Source organism: Corvus hawaiiensis, chromosome 11, assembly GCF_020740725.1.
Source record: "Corvus hawaiiensis isolate bCorHaw1 chromosome 11, bCorHaw1.pri.cur, whole genome shotgun sequence".
NCBI lineage: Eukaryota > Metazoa > Chordata > Aves > Passeriformes > Corvidae > Corvus > Corvus hawaiiensis.
This window is the reverse complement of record NC_063223.1, coordinates 17020851-17037824: the sequence shown is the minus strand read 5'-3', so window position 1 is coordinate 17037824 and position 16974 is coordinate 17020851. Positions and strand designations below refer to the sequence as shown.

The 16974-nt window shown below is 42.1% G+C and overlaps 1 protein-coding gene across 16 annotated transcripts in view; it reads left to right on the top strand.

The window, feature by feature from the left end:
• The first annotated feature begins 6849 nt into the window (after window positions 1–6849).
• CACNA1D (calcium voltage-gated channel subunit alpha1 D) overlaps window positions 6850–16974 on the top strand; it is a 172003-nt gene continuing 161878 nt past the window's right edge. For 10 of the 16 annotated variants that reach the window (XM_048315157.1, XM_048315154.1, XM_048315160.1 and 7 more), the window contains exons 1-3: window positions 6851–7213; window positions 9292–9610; window positions 12080–12185. In XM_048315157.1, the coding sequence (XP_048171114.1) occupies window positions 7177–7213; window positions 9292–9610; window positions 12080–12185 (462 nt within the window). In that variant the 5' untranslated portion in view covers window positions 6851–7176. Of the gene's footprint in view, window positions 7214–9291; window positions 9611–12079; window positions 12186–16974 lie in introns of all 16 variants that reach the window. The other 6 variants (XM_048315149.1, XM_048315152.1, XM_048315146.1 and 3 more) reach the window with 1 other exon arrangement.

The window sequence follows — 16974 nt, the reverse complement described above, 5'->3', positions numbered from 1 at the left end:
TGCTTTTGTCCTTTCAAGCTTTTTGAACTCCAGTGAAAGCATTGTTGTCAGAGGTTTGACCTAACATGGTCCTGTGTTTTGTTGAATGTCACCATAAAGCCAGGAGGAAAACTTGGTAGGATAGAAATCTGGACATCCTACAGCATTTGGAGAGACAGGGAAAGGAATTTTTGAGTAATATGTAACTCATACATGTATTTAGATACTCATAAAAACAAAGACTGATCATTTATTCAAGATGTTAATGTTAAAGCCAAAGATGGGACTTTTACATTACAGTCTCTGTTCTACCTGGTGAGGCACTTGAAAAATTACTGTCAAATCATTTAGTATTGAGATTATACCACACTTCCTAAATTATTGAACTGCAGTCTTTTACTCCTGTGAGTAATGCAGCGCATTGGATCTATTTGTAAGAATGCCAGATTTTAAAGAAAAATGATCTTAAACACTTGCTCCAGATCTAAAATCTGGACTTGTGTTCCTCTTCAGTAGCATTGTATATTTGTTTCTCCTATTCTCTAATGCAGTTATTGTGTCTCTCCTCTCATTCTATAGGCCTGTGATCTCATTATCTGTGGTTCCTATTTCAGTGTGGGGTGCCAATGCCGACAAAGAGACGTGACTGAGTTTTCCCCAGTAGGTACCACTTTGCACAGGGAGAAAGCTTTCTTCTTACAGTTGTTGTTAATTCCTACTTTAAAACTAGTTTGTGCCTATTTCTAGACCTGCTCATTGTGAAACAGGTATGGGCAAATCCCGTGTGCTTTTGCTGCAGTAGAAAATTGCCTTCAACAAAGCAAGTTTGGAATACATTTTGTGCCGTATTCCATTGCTGAATACATAAATTAATTAATGGTTTGAAAAGATAAATATGAATATTTGCCTTCCATTTCTGGCTGTAAGTGCCGGCTGTCTCGCACACGGCGTATTCCTGCAAAAGCAGAATGGATCATGTGAAACTGTGTCATGATACAGCCCCAGAATGAAGTAGGACATTTCTTGACCTCAGTGTGCTCAACCGTGCAGCTGTACTCTTCTTATGATAAGGAATGTCCCTCAAAGTAGTGTTTAAAATCTGTTTGGGAAAGGTTCTGCAGAGAATTGAGCTAAATTCAAGTTTTCTCTATCTGCCAAGAGAGAAATATTTTTTGAAGCCCAAGTAATGTGCCATGTTTAGTAACTGAACAATTTGATTAGTAACCTGAGAATTTGATTTCACTGTGTTCTGCTAAATGTTAAAACACACGAATTTTTACATATTCCTTAATATCTCTGTCAGTTTGTTAATATTTCATACAGAGCTAATAAATTTTACTTGTTCTGGCAAAAAGACTTCCAGATAGCGCAGCAGATAGAATTGGTTTAAAAGCGCAAAGCAAGTTTACATTTGAAAGGGATCATTTGGGCTTTCATAGGAGAAATCAGAGGGCTTCTGTAGGAAGAGCAGCACTCTGCCCTAAAGCGTGTTTTCCTTTGGGCTGGGCTCCACTCGGCAGCAGCGCTTGGGCAGCGCCCGGGGCAGCTCCCACGGGGAGCGGTGGGAGAAGCTGCCGGGGCTGGAATTCCCACTTGGGGCTGTCGGACCGGCCGCCCCCGCTGCCGGAGCCTCCCACGGCCCCGCCGAGGGCTGCAGCTGCCTGGCTGTTGTCTCCTGCAGGCGCCGGGGGAGAGCCCCCACACGAATGTGTTTGCTTGTCTAAAGTCTGTGCAGTTTTTAGTAGTCTTCCAGCCTCCGGTGCGGGGTTTTGAAACTCCATCACAAGCCACCAGCAGAACATTCTGAAAAAAATCTGGAGTGTGGCTTGTATTTATAAAAGTTATTTGTTTGCATGAGGCACATGTGCTGATACTGTGAGTCATGCATCCATTTTGCTGTGACATTTTCAAGCACAATTATGTGTAGTGGAATTTTTTTGGTAGCTGGCTATGTTGCCCATCTGTGAAATCATCATTCTACCAAGCACTAAAAATAGAGATGAAACTCTTGAGAGAAAATTTTGAATCTACTTAAATGACAGTTTGAAATGTGTTCCTGCAGTCAACAGTTTAAATATTTTCTATCCTAAATATGGATACTCTAAATTTAAGGTGATGTAGTCCTGCTGTCACTGCTTCAATTCACCTTGCTAGCACAGTAATAGAGCTGGAAATAATTTCTGGCTGGAAACCCAGTCTGGTGCCCACCAAAGCCAAATCACTTGGGCCCCAGAGGAGCAGGACTGGCGCAGGCATGCGAGAGCTCTGGAAGGTGGATAACACATGGAGTGGAAAGTATTTATTAATAACAGGGGATCCCTGGAGAAAAATGGGAAGACAATCCACGACTGTAGATCAGAGGGGAACAAGGAGAAGATGATTTCTTGATTTTTGACTACTAGCAAATGAAGCTTTGAGATAAAGAACAACAGAATATCCAGCAACTTTTGATTAGCTGTATTTTCAGTCAAAGCAAGTTAGTGAAAAGATATGGTAAACACTGAAAATAGTGAAGAACTGCAGCTAGAAGAGGGAACTGCTGGAAGAATATAAACTGTGTTGCTGAGTAATAGCATCCTAATTGAAGCCACACAAAGCCAAAAAATCTAATTAGTCAGGAAAACACATTTCATTACATTCTTAGTAATTTGTTTTGAAAAAGTCCAACTGGTTTTTAAATTCGACAGATTTTTATTGTGTTCAGAGCAGATTACACTGTTTATACTTGCATATAGAGAATGAAAAATATAGTTGCAGGCATATAAAAGAAAATATTTAATTCAAAATCATGTTTGCAGTTGTTCCTTGCTATCTGAGTACCATTCTATAAAGTTCTGCAGAGAGTATGGAAAAACTAAATGGGACTTTTGTTGAGTTGGTAAGCAATACTGGAGAGCATCACCCATTTCTTTAATCCACAGCAATCTGAGAAACACTTGAAGCTTCAGATCAACCAATCAAATGAAAAGAGCGTTGTCTGTGCACCCTGCTGCCTTCCCTCCTTCTTTCTCTCCTTCTCCCTCACTCCCTCTCACTCTCCCTGTCTTTGTACAGGTTTTCACAATGATATTTTTTCCACAAAATGTAGAGCTAAATCTCCAGCTAGACTGAGGTAGTGTTACTACATTTACATTCAGCTTTCAAAAATTTGTATTTTTGGTGAGCTTATATGCAAATGATTACATGGCAAGACCTCAGTGTGGTAGGTTTCTTGTATCTGGAATTTTTTTTTCAAGCGCTAAATAGGAGAGAAGAAAATCAAAATTATGCTTAGTATCAGGATACTTTGCTCATGCAAATTAGAAACCAATGATGCAAAACCGTAAAAGACTATTCTTGCAGAGGACATCTGAAAATTCAGTGTTATATCTTCTTGAAAGTTCTTTTACCTATTAAATCTCAACTGTGGATAAGGTCAGTAACATGGACAATTAAGCCTCCCTCTCACAATTTTTATCCTCAGTGGACTAATGTATTTTAAAATCCATTTATGCACATTTTTATCTACTTTTGAGATCCAAGTTAATGGGTTTTCAGAAGTATGCACTTTTTATATTTGTCTGTATAAACTATATCCACAATAACAATGTGCTATTTTCAGTTCTTTAAAGAGTCACCCTTACTCATAGTGACATCAGAAATGTGATATTCACTGATCTGACATAAACAATATATGGACAGATTTAAATTTCATCACGGTCTTCTTTAGATAAAAATTTGAATTAGTTCTTCAAACTCTGTAGCTCAATCATACTTTAGATGAGAAGAATGAAAATATAAGTCTTTAGGCAAAAAGAGAGAATGCACCTGAAAATATATACAAAATGAAAAGGAAATGCATAGCATGGACAAGAATTAATCCTTCAAGTCCTTGTTTGCAACATAGCCATGTTTCCTTAAAATATTCCTCCCATGAATAAGGATAGTAATAGTTTAGTGTCAGTTTAGTATATATTAGCATAGTAATAAGTTCATCTGGACTATTAGAATTAATAATGGATTAACTCGCATGAGTGAGAGTCCCTGCCTTGTTAAAGATGAGGCTACTTCTGGAGCTTCCCCTTTTTCATAAAATTACGTATTTGTTACGTAAGTTCCTCCCACATGCATTGCAACTGGATTTGTTTTTGTGTCCTGCAATGATCTGCTGCACAGTGTTGCTGTGCTCCACTCCACGAGTTCTTAGTGGCTGAGGTTTTGGTTAAGCAGGTTTATCCTTCTGCACAGCACTCAGAAATTCTTAACGGGCTCTGCTTCTATGATGTCCACAAGAGGCAGTTTCTTCATCTGCCTCTTTCCCTTACAGAGAATAAATCCCTGAGAAGCAGTAAATGTTATCAAGAGGGGAATGATGGTAATTTAGTTGGAAATCTGCAATAAATGTATTATAATATTGAATGTATCTACTCCCTGCTCTACCATTCTGTAACCTATAAATGAAGTACAATGAATATGGTGTGGCACGGAGGTACGACAGATGGGAACATCTGTATTTCTTTCTTCTCTGAACAATGGTTGTTTCCATTCAAAATGTCATCACTTGTTACAGTAGCTGGGACATATTCTAAAACACCCACAGAATGCTGGTCATTTCATTCAGGAATGAGTAACCAATATGAAAAAAAGTGACAGAAAAGTGAAGCAATCTTAGGGAAACCACTGGACAGCAGTTTCTAGAAGAAGGGAAAACAGCTGTTCAGAGAGGAATTGATGGCTTCAATCATTAGCACTTTGGTAACTGAAGACTATCAGTGTTCCTTAAAACTTTCTCAAAGCTTTCTAAACGGACTTGCATTTCCTTTTAAACTCTAATTTTGATTTTGAAAATAAAGTAGGTAATTTTATCTAGCAATAAAGGAACAGTTAGCTTTTGAAATATGCACAACCGAATGCTTACAAGTTTGAACCAACTGTGAATTTTTTTCTCTCTGTTTCGTGGTTTTTATAAGGACTTAAGGACTTTTTATAGGACTTAAATTATAAGGACTGGGGGTTAGAAAATAGACATTGCTGAAGCCAAAATCAGGAAATTTATGAAAACATTTGCAAGGGAAGCAGCTGTTTTTTGGGGGATGTTTTTGTTTGTGTTAGATCCAGGCCTTATTAGATATGAATTTCTCAGTAGTGCCTCAGTGCTTAAATTCATAAGTCTCATTTAAAAATAATTATTTGAATGCTGGAGTCCAGCTTTGCCAAGATACTTCTTAGGTACTTAGGTTAGGCTTTAACTCCTGCTAAGCACATGAGGTGCCTTCTTCATTGCCTGCAATGGTTGTTAGGCAACTAATCTTGATTTAGATACTTTTGAAAATCTACCAAACATTTTTGACACCTAAATATCTGACTGTGGAGAGCAGAAGTCCTAGTTAATTTCTGGACATATAAGGCAAGTACTTAAGTACGCTAAGACTGTTTAAACTGGAAACACCTGTGCTGTAATGACACCTGTGAAGAGGGTGTGGTGCCTTCCCAAATCAACCAAACCTGCAACAGCTGAGCCACTCAGGTCAGAAAATCAGAAAAGAGCATGCGCTGAACCTGAGGTCAAGAAGTATCCGTGGAAGGCTACTCTCTAAATCAGCCTTGCTGCTAGGTTGGTTTGTTTTTTTTTTTTTTAATTAACAAAGGTAAAGCCAAAAAGGATAGGTTCTACCTAACAGTGAGCTTCTTACAAAGCTGGAGGCTGGGCATTCTTCACTGGATCCCTGGAGAATATCAGCAGTATTAAGGTTTTATTGCTCTTCTCCTAATTAATGTCTGTAGATGTTATTTATTATTAATTAGATGGAGATAGTTGTGGATGAAGAATGGATGAAAGAGTGGGTAGGGACATAAATGGGGAAGTGGCAGAGGAAAGGTGTAGTAGAAATAGTTTCATGGAAACGTTTTCTTGGCAAAATACCACTTTTGGTCAAAGATACGGGTTCAAACCCACTGGGTTTGACTGTGGCTTGTTCAAAGGAAATAATTAAATACTCCTTAAAAATGCGGGAAAATGTTAATTGCAGGGAAAACAAACTGTAATTTTGAAGAATCAGTTCTGTTTCGAATTAGAATTGATGCCTATAATTCTTATTGGACTTCATTAATCACTTTTTGTAGTGATTGAAACGCTGCCTTGCCGTAAGGAAAGGTGGCTGTCCCGAGTTTTCTCCTTTGTGGTAACAGCTCACGGTCCCTCCAGCCACGTGTATCAGTACACGGTATTTCAGGGGTAGCTTCACCACCAGTGAGACAAAGGCTAAATGAATGTTTGAGGGTTCTGCAGTGGAAGGTAATGCCAAAATGAATTTTTCTCAAAGTCAATTTATTTATTCGGATAAACTTTGAAGATCCCAGTGTTAGCTTGAAGTCAGAATGACAGCATTTCAACAGGCCAGCGGAGAGCTCGGGGTTGGGATAACTCGGGGGTTTTCCTGGCGGTGAGGGCAGAGGGTGCGGGCAGGGACGGAGTGACCGGAGAGCCTTGAGCTACCGGGAGCGGGGACACTGTGCCCGGAACGCGGGGAGAGGGAGATGCTAAAGCCGCTGCGGTCGGTGCCCCGGGCGTTGCCGCTGTCCCTGCCCTGGGCAGGGGGCTGGGGAAGGACGGGGGCTCGGGCGGGACCGGGTGAGGCGGGCGCGGGGCGGCGGTGACGGGGTTAAGGCGGCGGCGGGCGCGGGTCTATTTGCGGTGCCGGAGCTCCGGGCGATCGGAGCAGCCCCGCGCCCCCGCCCGGCCGCAGCAGCAGCAGGTGGCGGCGGTGGCAGCAGCGAGGGAGTTAAAGCCCGCGGCGGCGGGAGGAGGGGGACTGCGAGCGGGCGGCGGCGGGAGGAGGGGGACCGAGGCGGAGCAGGCGGCGGCAGGAGGAGAGGGGACCGGGGAGCAAGGCAGCAGCGGCAGGAGGGGGACCGAGGAGCCGGCGGCGGCGGCAGCAGCAGCAGCCGGGTTGCTAGGGATGGAGAGATCCCGTGTCACCCGGATGTGAGTGTCATGTTGGCCCAAACTCTGAGGGATTTGGCAGCGGCGAAGCAGCAGCGGCAGGAGGAGGAGGAGGAGCAGCAGCAGCCCCTCGCACGTCTCTAGTCACTACCATGGGGGTCGGGTAGCGGGTAGCGCAGGGGCAGCGCGCACCTGGCTCGGGGTGGGGTTGGGGGGCGTCTCTGCCCTTTTTTGTTTTTTCATTTTCCTCTCACACGCTGGAGAAAGTGAGAAAAATGCACCAGCAGCAGCAGCCCGAGCAGCACCCTGAAGGTAAGAGCCGGGGCGCCCACCAAGGGCAGCGGCATGCTTGGGGCTGAGAGGAGGGAGGGGGCGGGGGAGGATTTATGAGGGATTTGGGAGTCGGGGATTGGGGGGGATTAGGGAAGGGGTTGAGGATGGATGGGGTCGGAACGAGCGGCTGTGTTCGAGGAGGGACCGGGAAGGGCAGGGGATGAGACGAAGGCGGGACAAGGTGGTGCCCTCGGCGTGTGACCAACGTGCGAGTGGATTTATGCGCGTCTGTCTCTTGTCCTGGGGCCATTAATACCAGCTGCGGGAGGACACGGCTGGGGCTGCGTTTGCCTCATCCATGTGTAGCTGGGGACGAACCTGCCCGGTGCTGCGGCTCCCGGGGGCTGCCCCGCGCCGGGCGGGAGGGCGGCGGGGGCCGAGGGCAGGGCGGCGGGTGCGATGCGCTCGGCCCCTGCCCGGCGGGGCGCACGGGGGCGAGACGCGGGGCTCCGCGGCGCTAATCCGCTCCGCCGACGGGCTCCGGCGCTGCCACAGCCCCCGCTGTTGTTTATAAATGATTCCTCCCTCCTCAATCAGCAGCAAGTTTGTGTTGCCCCCGAGGAACGCAGTCACCCGGGCTTTGTTTCTCTTTCAAGCATCCATTTAAAAGGACGATGGATATATAGATAGATGGGTAGGTGGGTGGTTTATTTGCGCCGAGCCACGTTTCATGGCATCCCGAAGGGCAGGCGGAAGGCGGGGGAGATGGCTGTGCCATTCCTTTTATATCGGGGGGGGGGGGGGGGGGGGGGGGGGAATAGGGGGCGGGAGGGGAAGCAGGGATGCTTTGGGAAAATGTTGGAGGTAGATGTGCCACCTTTGCCCCCGCGGCGGCTCTGCCCCCCGTCTCACCCAGCTGTTGATGCGCCGCCGCTGGCCAGCGCTCGCCGCGCCGGTGCCGCTCCCCGCGGCAGCTCCGTGGGGGCCCCGCCGTGACCCCCCCACTCCCCGCCGCCATCCCGGGGAGCCATCTTAGGGCTCCCGCGCCCCCGGAGCGGGGGCCGGGCCGGCCTCGTCCGCGTCCACGCGCGTTCCCGGCGCTCCCGTGGTCTGTGCCCCCCGTCTGGAGCCTGCCACTCCGCTGCTTCACGGGGAGCGATTTTCCCTCCCCTGCCTGGGTAGATCCGTTTCACAGTCATCTCTCTTGCCAGCCCGAATTCCCAGCACGTATATTGTGCCGTTCCTCCATTTTTTTTTCCCCACCCAGGCATCAAGTTTTGAATCGCACTCGGGAGCCTCTCCTTCCTACAGGTGCATGTAGGAGTAGACTGTTGCGCTAGTCAAAGAGCTCGCGAGGAAGGATCCTTGCGAGGAGGTGGTGTTTTGCCTCTTTGCTGTCATCTGCATAAAGAGGACTCGATTGTTATTTGGAAGGTGCAGTTTATTTTTTAAATTCTCTTGAAGAAGCAAAACCGAACACCATCCTTTTACAGAGCCAAAGCTTATCCTTTCACAATGGGTTCATGATTGTGATTCCTAGTGCGAAAGACAGCAGAGCTTCATGAAAGTGTTTATCACAGACAATATTGGATCTTTGCTTGTGGGAGGCATCCACGCATTTTTCTTTGAGAATGCAAAGCAGGGCAAGATTTAACTTGCTTACAGGACTTCCCCCTCTACCTTGCTGCTTATTCTTAATTGAACAATGCGTAAGAATTTTAAACAACTACTCTTTCGACAAAATCAATTGAGAGAGTAGTAAATGCTAAGGCGCTACAGCAAACTTGATCTTAAGGGGTAGGTATGTTTTACTGCGTAAACACAAGGACAGGAAGGCTTCCAACCAGTTGGGAAAAGACATTGCAAGTGGAAGAATCAAAATGAGAAGTATTTGTGTCTCAACACTTATATCAATCTTGAAGTTATAAAACTGATTCCTGAGCATTTTTTTGCTACTGTTCAATTGCATGTACCACAGCACAAGTGTATGCATATATATCTGGATATGTAATGGAAGCATCACATTGCCCTGAGGTCTTAAAACAATCATTTTGGATTAGGACCCATTTTAGCATAAAAATATTATAACCAAGTACTTTTTTTCTTTTGTCCCACAGAGGTGAACTATGCAAGTAGCACCAGGATTCCTCTCCCTGGTGACGGACCAGCTATTCAGTCAAACAGTTCAGCACCATCCAAGCAAACTGTTCTATCTTGGCAAGCTGCAATCGATGCTGCTAGACAAGCAAAGGCTGCCCAAAACATGAGTACCACCACAGCCCAGCCTGTAGGATCTCTGTCCCAAAGAAAACGCCAGCAATATGCCAAGAGCAAAAAACAGGGTAATACGTCCAATAGTCGGCCACCCCGTGCCCTTTTCTGTTTATCCCTCAACAATCCAATACGAAGAGCCTGCATTAGTCTAGTAGAATGGAAGTATCCTTTGTTGCAGTTTGCTTTTTAAATTATTTTCTTGCATTTTGTAATTGTATCAAGGGGACTGTTTTACAGGATCTCTTAGAGCATCACAACTTAAGTGTTACTTCACTTGTACGTGTGGGTAACTGTCATTAATGTCAGTGCTAGTCAATTTGGGTTCAGCTGCTGTGAAAGGTGGTCTTTTGTGTCATATTGACACAGAATATCATTTACTGAAGTCAGTAGCTCAAAGTCAGAGAAGAGCTCATAGCTGTTCCTTTTTTCTGGGAGAAGTTGGGGGAACATTTTCAAGCTTGCATTATAGTCCAGCAAATCTCTGCATTGCATTTTTTGCCTTTCCAAATAAGGAAGAATGGATAGGAATGCATTCAGCCATCCAGTGTTAGGGAGATGACCAAAGATGTCAAACCTGTATCTTCCACATTGCAATTTGGTGTATTGCCATTAGGGCAAATGAGTCAGATGTAGAAATCTTTTTAAAAAGATTGGTTTTTTCCTGGTACTAAAAGTGGGGAAGATTTTTACTTAAGCCAAGGAAATGTTCTAAGTACACACAAGTGTCTGAAATATATTAATTTTCTAAGTTTGTGAACTTATGTCTACCACCAGATATATTTGGAAGCATGTACATCTAGATGGGAGATCAGAGATGCTGGCTTGTGTTCTTGATGACCTGTGTGATGGGAAGGATGGCTTTTTCTTTAGTTCACTGGTTGTGATGTGGAAATACCTGTATTTCTCTGGCAGAACTGATAGCATGTTGGTTTGGTATATTATTTAATTACCAAGAAAAGGTTTGAAACAGAAAATAGTTTTGCTGAGGTATAAGGAGAAAAATGTTAGCCTATTAGCCATGGCAACATCCCTGTAATGGGAAACAGCTGTTCAAGACAGTAGATTACTGAAGTAAAACTCAATTTGTTACTATAAACAGAACAGCCAACCTGGCAATAAGAGCTGTTACTCATTTATAGGGTTGGTTTTTCTCAGTTCTTTGTACAAAATTCAATTGCACATTAAAGATAGTGAAATGGCTTCTTCTTTCATTTAAACTGGTAGAAGTCCAACTAATTTCAGTAAATTGGCCTCTCCTTGGCTAAGGTCAGGTAAATGAAATTACTGTGGGTCTAGAGTGGAATAACTCAGCGAGAATTTGTCCCAGTAGCACCACATCATAAAACAAGGTTGTCAGTCTTGTGATGATATCAATTGCTCACTCCAGCCTGGAAAATGCTGTTGTAACTTTATTTTGTACACAATATAACAGCTGTTGATGTTGATCTGCTTTGTAGGCATAAAGGTGGCCCTCACGGTGACAAACTTTTAATAGGCCAACAAACAAAATTTACGCATCTTATAGGACATCTGGGCTTTGCAGGATTTCTTTTTTTTTCTTTTTTTATCCTCTTTTTTTTCCCCCTCTTCTTTTCCCCAAGGAACTTTTTAAGCTGGCAAAAAAATGCTTTTGAATATATTTAGTGCTCTTACCCCAGTCTTTTATGGGACTCTTACGGAAACATATCCAGACGTTGTGCATCAAATACAGGAAAGGATGCCAAAAATCATAGCTGAGGTCCAAAGTACTTATGTTCCAAATTTCCACAGATAGGTTGACCTCGGTACTTCCATGTTTCTAGTCATTAAGAATAGTAAAATACCTTGGGAGAAAGGAAAATCGATGATGAGCTTCATATGCATGAATTTTAAGAGAAGTAAGAAATTTTTTTCTGGAAGACAGAAGGTATCTCTAGGTTTCCACTGCCATCATCCAGCTCTAGTATAGAAGGCAGAGCTGCAGTCCATGCTGTTGTCAGTGTGAAAGTCTGTAGCCTCTCTTTGTGTGGCTGCCAAGCCAGCCATGATAGTCTGTTTTCTACTCAACTCACCTGAACTTTCATGTGTCCTGGTCAAAGCCAGGATTCAGGAATGCAACTGTCAGAGACATGGAGGGGCTCACAATTTTCCTATGACAATTGTACAGCTTTCTAGCTCTCCTACAAGAGAATAGTTGTGGTATTCTGGGAATCTTTCTCATATCCTACTATGAACTATATTTCAGATGATTTTCCTCCTTTGGACAAATATATTTTAATGAGACCTACAGAAGTACATGAGGACGGAACAGCTCCATGATTATTCTTTGCCCATTATGATGACCCACATGTTGATTTTAGAGTGGATAATTATATTCATCTTTGGAATTTAATATAAAGTGCTCTGTGACAGCATGAGTAATAGTTTTCAGTCTTCTCAAAAGGAAGAGGACGTTGAAGGATCATTGTGATGGAAAATAATATGGTATATATAGTGCTATAACTAGAGGTGATGGAGTGTTTGTCAGAGTTATCAGTCAAAAGATTGTCTTAAAGTAAGACTTGTTTTACCATTGTTGATGCTGAAAGGAGAACTAGACTTAAAAGTTTGTAGATACTCATAAGACATGAGTTCCTTAACAAGATTTTCCAGACCATTTGACATATTTATACTACTGTCTATTTTTGCCAATTGTGTGGCCTTAGCTGTTTACATCCCATTCCCAGAAGATGATTCTAATTCAACTAATCATAATTTGGTAAGTACTCTGGAATTTTTATTTTATATTTGTTTGCTATGCTTTTAACATGATTAACTGCTAGTATTTCAGCCTGCACTAAATACAGGTAATTTCAGTAAAAGAAATTGATATACAGTGATACTACAAAATGCATATGGAATTGCTTTGTGCATTTTTTTTTTTCCAGTAGTAAGTGTTACTTTGTCATGTGTTCAAGATGAGGGTTTTTATCAGTAAAATTCTTTGGAGAGAAATGTGCATTAATATTATGCTGCATGTGTCCATATATTCGTGTGGCAAAAAACTTTAATTTGTGTTTCTATTGCTTATATTGATCACACTTATTTACTAGCTGTTACTGTTTCTGACACTTGTTTCAGCCTTGAAGGTTTACTGCCTTTCCAAGTGTACTTGTCTACTCTGTTTGCAGTTTTTAATGGTGTTATTTGGCTGTTTATTTTGCTGGATATTTTAATTTTTAATGAGAGGATGGTGGGAAATTTTGCATTAATACATTTTAAAGTGATAGGAACATCAATATGAATTTTCAAAGTGGTCACTACTGGTATAAATGGCCTTTCAAAAAAGGGATGGTACTGCAGTAAGTGGTGTGTAGAAATGTATTTCTTTGACTGAAAATACTATACTAGGGTTGTGCTTGAAACGATAAAATGGAGCCTAACTTTTTTTTTAATTCTCTAAAACTTACAAAGGCTATCACTCAAGAGTAATATTGAATTACATTGCAATGATTTTGTTGTTATTAAACTCCATCTTGAAATAGTGGAGTTGAGTGGCCTTGTGCACTCAAAATCTGCACATGACTCTTGGGATGGGAGAGGAAGTTCATGAAATAAAGAATTGGATACCAATAAGTAGGTAATTTTGGATTCATTTACCTGGAAAATTAGGGTTGATATGAGGTCTTCTATTTTATGAACGTATTTGCATAATTTGTGATGTGTATATGCTCATTTTCCTAAAAGTAATTACTTTGTGCAGATGACCCAATTTTTTTATTTTTTTAAATTGAGATTAAGCAAATATGGACAATAAAAATTGCTGATGAAAGAGTAATTCAGGTCAATGTAAAGAGCAAGTTATGCAGCTGTGTATCCAGCCAACCAACAGACTTCCTTTTTTTTTTCCCTGAGAAATTCAGGGCACAAATCTCCATAGCTGTCAATCCACCCTGAGATCTGCTAATAACTAATTTCAGAAAGCATTACATGAAAAGGGTAAAGTAGTTACTTGTGTCAGAGGCTAATCATTTTGAAAAATGTTTCTAGCATTAGTTTTGTTAGGTTATTGTCTGGTGTTTCTGACCCAGTTTCAATTCTACAGTGTGCTAGTATTTAGAAAGACAATGGTCATTTTCATCCCTGATGATTTTTCTGTTTTTTATCTAATGTGGCCAGGTTAGTCTAAGGAATAATAATTTATGTGGGTTTTTTTCCTTTTAGTAAGAGATTATTAATCCTTATGCATTTCAAGTAGAAGGGTTCTTGAACCCCCCCAATTATATGTATATAAAGTTTACTTGACCATTTAAATAACCTCATATTCTCATTAAATTTTCATCCTGTTTATCCTGAAGTTGAGTCATGCCACTAAGTTTGCTCAAAGAACAGAATTTATACTGACAATGTACTTTCAGCTGCTGGGACAGATTTAAGTGCAGTGAGGGAGCAGACAGACACATCCTGTGTATTCAATCTAATAAAAGAAATAGTTCTGGAACGAGCAGCATTGGCTTTTCTCATGACTGAGGTTCTCCATCATGAAATACACCAACCAGTCGTCTGGGTTTGTGGCTCTCCTCTGGTATTTCAATGACTATTTTCCTCTGTTAGTGTGGATTCAAGTGTACTGTGAGGGAGTGCAGTAGAAGAGCTGAGTTAGAAATCTTCAGGCTTGGGGAACCTGCTGGATCCTGTGTTTCCTGCTGCTTGAGGTGTATGTGTCAATAAGTGTTTGAGAAAGGGCTGTGTCTTACAGTGGGAGAGGGGATTATTCCCTTAATAAGGTTCAAATCTTTTGTCTGGTTTGTCAATAGACCAAATCTGAAGTCATCATTGAACCTTATAGGTTTGGCAGGATTTTAGCTCCCTGCATGTAGACATTGATGCCTGACCTGAGCCCTACACTCTGATCTTGCTAGGAGACTATCCCACTCTGGCTTTAATTCAAGCTCAGCTTCATAGATTTTAGTTTGCATATGGATGTAATATCTACCTTGGTTCTCTCAATATTGCTTCATTGAATTGAATAGAGGAATTGCTTTCCATCAGCTAGCTGAACTGGCTCTTTTTTTTTATTTTTTATTTGTAAACAGAAAAATGAAATATTTATCCATGTGGGGTTTTTCTGTGAATACAAAACAGACATAATTTGGAATCAGCCTCAGAATGAGGAAGTGATGATATGAGAGCAAAATCCAGTGGAACACTGGTACATGGGAACTAGAAATGTAAACTTTTCTATTTTGGTTGGGCTCATGAGGAGGTATGTGAGAATTTGAGCAGTCCACCTGTTCATCCTTTATGACTTGGAAAGTTTGCAGTGGCAACATTAATGCAAGGAGGTGTGTGCAGAGCAGGTATTCGCTCCTCTCTGTGGTGGGATGTTAGAAGGCAGGGTCTGTATGATGGAGTTTCCAAGACTTGTAAGAGAAACCTGAGAGAGTTTCTGAGTCTGTCTTGGCCCATGACTGAAGCAGTGAAACACTGTGTGTCAACCACCCAGCCTCTGGTTGTGAGGGAGCCCTGTTCTTCCTTCCTCTTTAATGTTTCCACATGTGGTGCCTAGCCAACACAAAGTCAGTTATACGTTGCAGTAGTAATGGCAATATAAATTTTATAACAAAAATAACCAAAAATATAACAAACATTTTAAGAAACAGGCATACATGTCTTAAGAGAAATAGCAAACCAAATGCATGCATACTATTTATTTTTTAAAAATAGGCCGTATCTTGGGTATCATTATTCTTGGAAATGAGTCTATCTTTAATCCTAAATATCTTAAGAGAAAGGTCTGAGAGAGGGTTCCACAACCTTCTTTTTGGAATTGTAGACTATTTATACAAAACTGACAGTGCAAGTGGAGTGTAAGGATGGTTCAACTGTGTGTTTCTGCGTTGGTCACTTGTCTTTGATTTGCAAGTTGTGATTACTGATGTTTTTGTGATAGAGCCAGCAGCATGCTATGTGATATTTATGATACTTTAGGGGGAAGCAAGAAAATGTTTTTTCATTAGATTAGTGACTGAATTACGCAGATGGTAATAATAAGCAGTGATGTCATAGGATAGGAGCCCCTTTCATTCGTAGTTTTTTTTTTTTTTGTCTTCTGAATGCACAAGCTCTGGTTTGTGTTTTGGCTTTTTGCTGGTCTCTGGGATCAAGGGTGCTTTACAGTTACCTTCTTGCTCAGTGAATCCATGGTCATACTTATCCTCTGTCAGGAAAGAGGTGTTAGCAGTGAGTGATACAAAACAAAGCAGAAGTGCAGAATCAAATTCAGACTGGACCGTGCTTGACCACTTGCCAAGTGTTACAGTCCTGTGTTCAATGGGGAATTTTGTCTAATCCTTTGTCGAAAACACCTTGATGTGTCTTTGAGGTGTGCCAGGAGAGGCAGGAAAAAGGGATCTTCTTTTCTGTATTTTGACTGGAGTAGTTCTCTCATGGCTGTGTGTATTGCACAGACTGCAGTACAGAGTGATGAACTTTAAAAACAGTTACTGAACTTAAACCTGAATTCTACTTCATTAATAATTAGTCCCTAATCATTGAATGTACTGATACAAGTGGGCCCTGTTCTTCTCCAAGTAGATGGGTGAAACTACTATTGAACTGAGAAGTTTTCTGTTAGAGGAGAGGCAAGGTACTTTGGGATGAAATCCTGATTAGCTCAGTGCTTAATATTTTAAGGTAGTTTCTTTCATCTGCCTTCAGAAGTTTCAGGTGATCTAAACTTTCCATGCTTGATTGGGCTCTCCTTTTTGGAAGTGTTTCTTGTCTGAGCTTGATAAGAAGCAGTTTCTAGCAGAAAGGGCTTCCTGTATATATCTATCTTCTGTTTCTGTCTTTTACTTTTTTCCCCTCATCTGTGGTATGTTATTTCCTTTCATGTCGTTTGTCTTTAACTTCCCACTCGTTTCTTTCTTGTTATCTTTTGCCTCTACCCTCTGGCTTCCCTCTGCGTTTTCTCTCCTGTCTGTCCTCTTGTGCAGCCTGCTTTTCTCTATCTCGTTCTCCCACCTCAATTTGTCTTCCTGGTGTCATCCTGCTGTCCCATGTTCTGTTCTGTGCTTTCCCTCCCGCTGCCTTTCCCATTGCCCTGAGTTGCACTGGGCTTCTTTCTTTATCATGTGCAGGCAGACCAGCACAATACAAGTCTGGATTTTGGCTGAGATTAAGACATTCTTGGTTATTCTTTTCCTTTCCTTCTTTTTAATAAACACATATGAGCAATAAGAAGGCATCCATCCATCCAGAGTTGATGAAAACAACACCCCTGAAGTTTGAGTTGAGTCTTTGGTTGCAATGCATCTCTTGTGACTAGACCCCCACGGTTTGCAGCAGGTAACACTGTTCTACTTGAGACTGACAGCAGAGTCAGGGGGTGGGAGACACAGCTGTATAAATTACAGCAAATTGGCAAATTCCCATGAGTAAAGAGCTTGTGTCTAGTGCACAAAGGGCTCCTAATGTTAATTAACGTCTCTGTGCCCCTGGTAACAGGATTCTTCAGCCTTGAGTACCACTGTCAGTGGGGAACCCTCTCAGAGGGAGGCTCTGTG